The sequence below is a fragment of the Hoplias malabaricus genome, chromosome 9 (assembly GCF_029633855.1).
Source record: "Hoplias malabaricus isolate fHopMal1 chromosome 9, fHopMal1.hap1, whole genome shotgun sequence".
Lineage (NCBI taxonomy): Eukaryota > Metazoa > Chordata > Actinopteri > Characiformes > Erythrinidae > Hoplias > Hoplias malabaricus.
The window spans coordinates 39,148,204-39,156,920 of NC_089808.1; the positions used below are offsets into that span (position 1 = coordinate 39,148,204).

General features: G+C 46.4%; 1 protein-coding gene across 1 annotated transcript in view; it reads right to left on the minus strand.

The window, feature by feature from the left end:
- The window catches only part of tnr (tenascin R (restrictin, janusin)), a 241,289-nt gene that overhangs the window by 41,021 nt on the left and 191,551 nt on the right, over positions 1-8,717 (minus strand). The window contains exons 10-13 of the mRNA XM_066681136.1: positions 5,841-6,026; positions 5,210-5,299; positions 4,403-4,666; positions 268-534 (exon numbers count right to left, since the gene is read on the minus strand). Coding sequence (XP_066537233.1) covers positions 268-534; positions 4,403-4,666; positions 5,210-5,299; positions 5,841-6,026 — 807 coding nt within the window. The remainder of the gene's footprint in view (positions 1-267; positions 535-4,402; positions 4,667-5,209; positions 5,300-5,840; positions 6,027-8,717) is intronic.

Here is an 8,717-nt window from a genome sequence, read left to right on the forward strand (position 1 = left end):
GTATGTGTGTGTGTGTGTGTGTGTGTGTATAGAGCTGTCTGTGTGTGTGTGTGTGCCTATATATAGAGCTGTCTGTGTGTGTCTTATGTATGTGATTACGTCTATATGTGTGTGTGTGTGTGTGTGTGTGTGTGTGTGTGTGCGTGTGCGTGTGCGTGTGTGAGAGAGAGTCGAGAGTGGGTAAATCACTGGCGTGGTCAGTCATTGGACACTACCTGAGACAGAGACAGTGGCGGTTGTTCTCTGTCCAGGCGGAGGGGACAGTACCTGTGATGACGAGGCCCGTGATGGGCTCCGAGACCGTGTCCCTGTGGACGGTGACGAGGGAGATGATGTAGTGCCTGCACGGTAAGAGTCCAGTGAGGACGCTCCGGGTTCTGGATCCGGACACGAGCAGCTCCGCCTCGTCTCCGGAGTCCTGGCTGCTGTAGGAGAGTCTGAAGCTGTCAGCAGGGGGTGCTGGGGAGCTCCAGGACACCGTCACTGAGTCGGCCATAACGTCAGAGAAGAAGAGCTGGCTCACCGGCCGGACCCCTGAAACCAACGGAGCATGGACCCTGAGGACTCAGGTGGGAGGGGCGGGAGGTCCCTCAGTCTGGGTCTGAACCTGTCCCACAGCACACATTCACTCAGTCACACACACACTCACTCAGTCACTCACACTCACTCTGTCACTCAAACACTCACTCAGTCAGTCACACATTCACTCAGTCACACTCACTAAGTCACTTACACACTCACTCAGTCAGTAACACACTCACTCTGTCACACTCACAATAACCCAGTAACTCACACATTCACTCAGTCACCCATACACTCATTCAATGACTCACGCACTCAGTCACTCACTCACACACACAAAAACTCATCCAGTCACTCACTCAGTCACTCACACTCACCCAGTCAGTCACACATACCCAGTGAAACTCACTCAGTCAGTCACACATTCACTCTCGGTTACTCACACATTCACTTAGTTACTCAATCTCACCCAGTCAGTCTCAAACACACTCTGTCACTCACACATTCACTCAGCAACTCACACATTCACTCAGTCACGCATTCACTCAGTCACCCATACACTCATTCAATGACTCACACACTCAGTCACTCACACAGTAACGCAGTCACTCATAAACTCATGCAGTCACTCACACATTCACTAAGTCACTCACACATTCAATCAGTCACACACACATTCATTATGTCACAAACACTCACACACACACAGTCATTCACCCAGTCTCCCAGTCACTTACACATACTCAGTCAATCACACTTACCTATTCAGTCACATTCAGTCACTCACACACTCACCCAGTCACTCATAAACTCACCCAGTCACTCATACTCACCCAGTCACTCATAAACTCACACAGTCACTCATATTCACACAGTCACTCATAAACTCACACAGTCACTCATAAACTCACACAGTCACTCATACTCACCCAGTCACTCATACTCACCCAGTCACTCATACTCACCCAGTCACTCATAAACTCACACAGTCACTCATACTCACCCAGTCACTCATAAACTCACCCAGTCACTCATAAACTCACACAGTCACTCATACTCACCCAGTCACTCAAACTCACCCAGTCACCCATAAACTCACACAGTCACAAACACTCACGCATACCATCATTCACCCAGTCAGTCACACACTCACCCAGTCACTCACTCATTCACATAGTCACTCAAAAACTCACCCAGTCACTCATAAACTCACCCAGTCACTCATAAACTCAGTCACAAACACTCACGCACACCATCATTCACCCAGTCAGTCACACACTCACCCAGTCACTCACACATTCACATAGTCACTCATAAACTCACCCAGTCACTCATAAACTTACACACATAGTCATTCACCCAGTCACTCACTCACACACTGCACACACTCACCCAGTCACTTACACACTCACACACTGCACACATTCACCATGTCATTCATTCACACATTCACCCAGTCAGTCACACAGTGCACACACACACACCCCTTCACTCACTCACTCACTCACTCACTCACTCATAGTCAGTTGTCAGTTTTTAACCTTTTAGTGCATTGGGACCTTTAAACTAAACCAGCTCAAGGCTCGAGACACCGCCCCGTCCTCAGAGTTCCTCAGAAGTCTGCTGCAAACCCAAAGAGCTCCTCAGTAGTCCGGGGATCTCCTCTGGGAAGAAGAGTGAGGGATGACCAATGGAGGAATGAACGAATGAGCACCAGGATGAAGAGAGAGAGGGAGCGAGAGCGAGCGGAGCGTGTGGATCCAGAGCTGAACAGATGAGGAATGTTGTCATCAGAGAAAGAGATGAAGAGCTTGGGGATGAAATGAGATGAAAGAGAGAGAGGTCGATAAAAGCCTTCATCAGAAACGAGAGCGAGGCAGACATCACAGCGGAGAGAGAGAGAGAGAGAGAGAGAGAGAGAGAGAGAGAGAGAGAGAGACGTATGGTAGGTAAATGACTTATTGATGCGTAGGCGTTTAAAATCCGTTAAGGAGTAGAAGAAGCAGAGGTCCTGATGGAGGTGGAAACTCTAAGATGAGTGAAGCAGTGAGAGGAAGAAGAGATGGATGTTTGGATGCTTGCGGATGATGAAAAACTTTCGGAAGCACTGGGATCATCGGAGCAGCGGAGGTTATTCCGCGTAGAGGATCGTTTATTGGAAAACATCATGTTAAAAACAGACACTCCTTTTGGGACCCTGCTGCTAATGCCCTGCTGGGAGTGGAGGAACCTCTCAGGGGGACGTCTGGAACCAAGCTAAAGTGTACTTTAATTATGATCATTTGGAGCCATTAATTTGTACCAAATCACTATTGTATTTAATTATAATTATATTAAGCTACTCTTAACATAAACGGAATAAAGTAGTCGTGTTACTTTCACCACTCTTTAATATATAACTGAAATATACTTCTCCTAGATGCCTGAGTGAACCATAAAAAACACATTCAAAATTGTGCTTAAAGCATTAATAAAATATAAAATATAAATAAAAGCCATTAATAAAAGCAAAAAAAAAAAAAAAGAACGGGTCAAAGAGTCACTAATAAAAACAAAGTAGAAACACAAAATATAAATACTTTGATCATTTGATTGTGGAAACATACTACAGACCCCTGGAAAGACATGGAGATTTATATTTGATAGAATTACAATGTTCTGAGAGCTATGTCTGGTGAAAGTCAGAGGGTGAGGAACTCAGACAAGGCCTGGTCTGGATGGGAATAAAATCACAGAGGAACAGATGTCAAAGATACCACAGGACCCCATGGACTTTTAATCCCATCCCGACAGATTCAGCAGTTATTTCAGTTTCTGCAATGTACTACAAGACCTTCTAATAACGTTCACACAGCTTTTTGCAGGACGTCCCCAGGACACATTTCTGCGTCACATATACGGCCTTCAGTCTGGACTTCTACCACCTCAGAAAGAACACCCCACCCACCCAGTGTAGGAACATATACTACATTGGCAAAAGTATTCACTCACCCACCCAAATCATTGGTTACAAGTGTTCTCATCACTTCCGTGGCCACCGGTGTTTAAATCCAAGCCCCTGGGTGTGCAGACTGCTTCTACAGGAGCTCAGCGAATTCCAGAGGGGGACCGTGAGAGGACATTGCCTGTGCATTTGTTCATTTGTGAAAGTTCCTCGCTGCTCAACTCTCAGTGGTATTATAACAAAGTGAAAGTGATTGGGAACCACAGCAACTCAGCCACGAAATGGTAGGCCACGTAAAATGATAGAGCATGATTACGCTGTGGGGTTGTTTTTCAGGAGCTGGGCTCAGCCTCTTAGTTCCAGTGAAAGGAAGACTTAATGCTTCACCATACCAAGAGATTTTGGACAATTTCATGCTCTCAACTTTGTGGGAACAGCTCCCTGTTCCAACGTGACTGTGGTCCAGTGCACAAAGCAAGTTTCGTAAAGACATGGATGAGCAAGTTAAGTGTGGAAGAACTTGACTGGCCTCCACAGAGCCCTGACCTCAACCTGTTAGAACACCTTTGGAATGAATTAGAGCTGAGACTGCGAGCCAGTCCTCGTCCAACATCAGCATCTGACCTCACTAATGCGCTTCTGGTAAAAAATGCTTTAAACACACTCCTAAACCTTGTGGACATTTTTTTAGAAGAGTTAGCTGCAAAGGGTGGGCCAAGCGAATACTTTTGCCAATACAGTGTTGCTGTTAGGATTTGAGGGTGGCCACATTAAGATTAGTTCGGTACTGATGCTGGATGACTAGATAAAAAACGTTCAAAAATTACCAGCTGGAGCTCTATCGCTATGGAGACCACAGCTCAGGAGCTCTTCACCCCTCTGAATCATTTCCTTCATGCTGTTCTACGGTGGTGTCACAGCCGGAGAAGACATTACCTGTGAAAGCGTCGATGGTGGCGGCGGAGCTCTGCTGGCGACCCCTCTGAGCAGTGACCGTGATGGTGTACTCGGTCCCGGGCTCCAGGCCGCTCAGCGTGGTCCGGTTGATGTCCTTGGGCACGGTCACCTCCGTGGTCACTCCACTGGCCGAGGTGTAGGTCACACGGTAGTGGTCAATGGGTCCCGGGACCACGCCCCACAGCAGTGAGATGGTGTTGTCCGTGGAGTCCGTCAGCATCAGGTCCATAGGGATGTCCAGACCTGAGGGAGTGAAAAATAAAAAGATGTTACGACTTTTTTCCGTTTGTCCCTGTGCACCATCCGTAGATGGGGAGGTTTCCACTCACACTCGTCCACTTCCTCTCACTGTATTCCACCGCGTCTCATCGGTCAGATCGTCATGAAAAATATGTAAACAATATGGTGTTCACGAATCAGAACCAGACGAGGTGTGGTCTACTCTCTCCTGAGATGCAGGAGATTAATGGATGGAGGGATGAACGGACAGTAAACGAGGGCTTTGTGTCCTGGTGATGACCACATAATGGTTGTGTGGGAATCTCCTCTTACACAGGGGAGAGAGAGAGAGAGAGAGAGAGAGAGAGAGAGAGAGAGAGAGAGGGAAAGAGAGGGAGAGAGAAAGAGAGAGAGGGAGAGAGAGAGGGAGAAAGAGGGAGGGAGGGAGAGAGAGCAAGAGAGAGAGAGAGAGAGAGAGAGAGAGAGAGAGAGAGAGAGAGAAAGAGAAAGAGGGAGGGAGGGAGAGAGAAAGAGAGAGAGAGAGAGAGTGAGAGAGAGAGAACTCACCCGTTCTGGCGTTCATTGTAGCTGGGACACTTTGGTTGGTGCCAAGGACAGCGGATATCCCGATGCCATACTCTGTGCCAGGCTGCAGATCTGAGAGAGAGAGAGAGAGAGAGAGAGAGAGAGAGAGAGAGAGAGAGAGACCCAGATATGATTGGCTTTGAAGGTCTGCTCACATCAACAGCAGCAGGATTCATACAAGCACCATCTTCAACTTCCAACTTCCACACAGAACATGGAGCTTCCATCCCCTCAGAGGAGAACTCTGGAGCAGCTGCACATGAGCCAGGCCCCCGTGCTCAAGGCCACATTCGGGCTAGAGGGGTGTACACCCCCCTGGCTGTGTTCTCTGGTGTGCTTTCTGGCTGTGCTTTGGGGTTACTGAGCGACCAGGTGAAGGAGTTCAAAGTCCCCCCACACCCCCCAGCATTGGGCTGTGGAGCAGTGGAACTGTGGAACTGTGTTCTCTGGATTGACAGAGCTCCATCCCGCACCTCTGGATGAGCAGGTCTCTAACATTGGGCCAAGAACTGTAACTCCACCTTTAAATCTTTACCCCTTTAACACCCAAACCCGTTTCACCAGGACACACCCAGCCCATCTCCATGGAAACGGACCCCTGTTCAGCGCTCACCAGTCAGGAAGGTCCTGGTGGTGGTCCCTTCCCCTCGCGAGACGGTGACTTTATCGTACTGGTCTCCGGCGAGCGTGCTGTACACCACTTGGTATCCCTCCACATCCGCCTCGCTGTTGTCCCACTCCAGCTCCAGAGAGGTGGACGTCTTATCTAGAACCCGCAGGTTCTTGGGAGCGTCGATCTCTGAGAAGAAGGAGAGAACTGAAAATGGATGGGCTGCTCAGACACGGTCATCAGACGGGACACACACCCCATGACATCATCGTCATAATTCTCACCTGGGAAAACACCAACCAGCCACAAGATTAAAACCACCGACCGGTGAAGGACAATCTTACACTGACCATTTCCCCTGCATCAAAAGGGGGCGCTGTAACCAGACAAATCAGTGTCCTTCACTCACCTGTTCAGTAGTTTTAAACTTGTGGCTGGTGGGTGTAACCTCATAATGAGAAGTATGAGCAATACAGATGAGAATTAAAATGTCGATTGTGTAAAAAGAAGTGAACAGACTAGAACTGCTGCTATTGATGTTGTTAGAGCATAAACATGTTTTGTTGTTTACTAACAATCTTGGTTTACACATAACCATGGTAACACTGTTAGACAAGTCTGTGTTTTGTTTATATACAAACGACCATATTCCTTATATTTATCACAACCTGCCTGTAAACACCTGATAATAATCCCTATTGACTTTTACTTTAGCAACCACTTTGGTTACAATTGCAACAACATTTTAGCACCACTTGACATCATCCTAGCAACCAGGTAAATTACCATAGGAACACTAATTCACTTAATAATATTCTGGCAAGCACCTGGAACACAACAGTAAACATAGAGAAAAACCCTAGTAACCACCCGGGATACCATAGCAACCACAAGCCAGCTTGAATAACAACCACAGGGCAACATTCCACAGTCAAAACCATAGCAATACCAGGAATCATCTTAGCAACCAACTGGGGCATCATAACCTAACAAACATCTATTAACCACTAAAGATACCAATACCTTAGTTACCACCAGAGATAGGAACTACCTAGCAACACCCTAGCATTCACCAGGATTACTACAGGTAAGTGCTAGAAACCACCAGCGACATAATAAAAACCAGCAAACTATATCTGCATTAACACCAGAGATGCAATAGAAGGTGCTTAGCAACACCCTAGCCACTGACAAAGATATTGCAGCAACCACCTAGCAACACTCTAGTAACCGCTTAAAATCCAATAACAACCACTTGCCACTATCTTAGCTACCACCACAGACACAATGGGAATTTCCTAACAATATCCCAGCAACCATAGCAACCACCATGACCATAGCAACACCCTAGCAACCACCAGGGACACAACAGAAATTGTAATTCTAGTTACTACTTAGGATACAGCAGAAACACCTACCAATACCCTAGTCACCACCAGAGATACCATAGTAACTGCTTAACAACACCATAGAGGCACAATAGCAACCCATTTAACATTCTTGAATGGATTAACATAACATAAAAAAATGATATCATAGCTAACACTATCACTACCTTAACAACCACTTAGCAACCATCATTTTCACCATCACTAAACATCACATAACACTTTTAGTTACTTTGTGCTTTGTTAAGAAGCATCAATCATGTTAATATATTCACAACCTGCTGCAATATACGTACGCATCATAATTACACAACGAAGTAAACAATGCTAAGTGATTTAAAGCCTGATTAAGTAAATGTTGTTGAAAAGCAGATGCTTGTAGCAGGATGCTTTATTAAAATCAGAACCGTGTTAGACCCAAGTGTCCACTGATGGACAGAAGCTGGACCCTCTTCCTCATTTACATTCACTAAAGTATGATTTTAGAACACTTTCCTTCACTAATGACACATTACTGACATCTGCTCAGGTTCTGAGTGACGGTCTCAAACACACACCGCTTCATCCCCATTCCACCTTTAATTTCATCCTGGTGCACACTTAGCCACTCAGTTCGAGAGCGAAGGGATCCAAAACACATCACACTTAGGACTTAAAGTAGCAATCAGTCACTGTTACCATCACAAGGTGGCGACCCATGTTTCTGAAAGTGGTTGTTAATGAAGCGTGACTCAGTTAGCTCTGTGGTCCCTGAACAAAGCTGTTTATTCTCCACAGCGCGGGTCACACACAGTGCAGTATATCTGACACACCCAGGCCACTAGGTGTCAGTGTAATTGACAATTGCTTTCTTCCGTTTTGTAATTTCATTGCTTTCTACTTGGATCCTGCAGCGCCCCACTGCCAGGTCACACCCAGCGGAGGGTGATTAACTGCTCAAACGCTATTGACTTTAATAAGAAGCGAATCGTGTTTGGTTTTGTAACACCGCCCCCACCAGTGGCAGTGGGGCACTGCAGGATCCAAAAAGAAAGCAATGAAACTCGTGGTTCAAAGAACCCTTTCAGAACAGTGTCTCAGAGGCTGTTAAAGCTGCCATCAACACTCTGCTGTCGTCTGAGAGCTATATTAGAGTCTCTTTCTTTTAAAGCCTGCGATCCACATGAGTGTGTGTCTGTTGTGGGATGAAGAAACGATGGCAACAGATTTCACAAAAAGGAAAACGGAGAAACGTGTAAAAGGTGTGTTTAGTTTGTTACTGAATCAGCGCGGAATCAGACGTGTGTCGTCTCCGACTGAAACAGTTTAGAAACTGAATCTCGGACACACCCCGGCCTCTAGGTGTCAGTGTAAGAGCTGTTTAATCAGGTGAAGAAGAAGCAGTGAAGACAATGACTGATTGCTCCTTTAAAGGAACACTACGTTATATTTTTATGATAAAATTACAGATTCAAAATCACTGTGATGCTCCACTGAGCTGTAACAGGAAGAA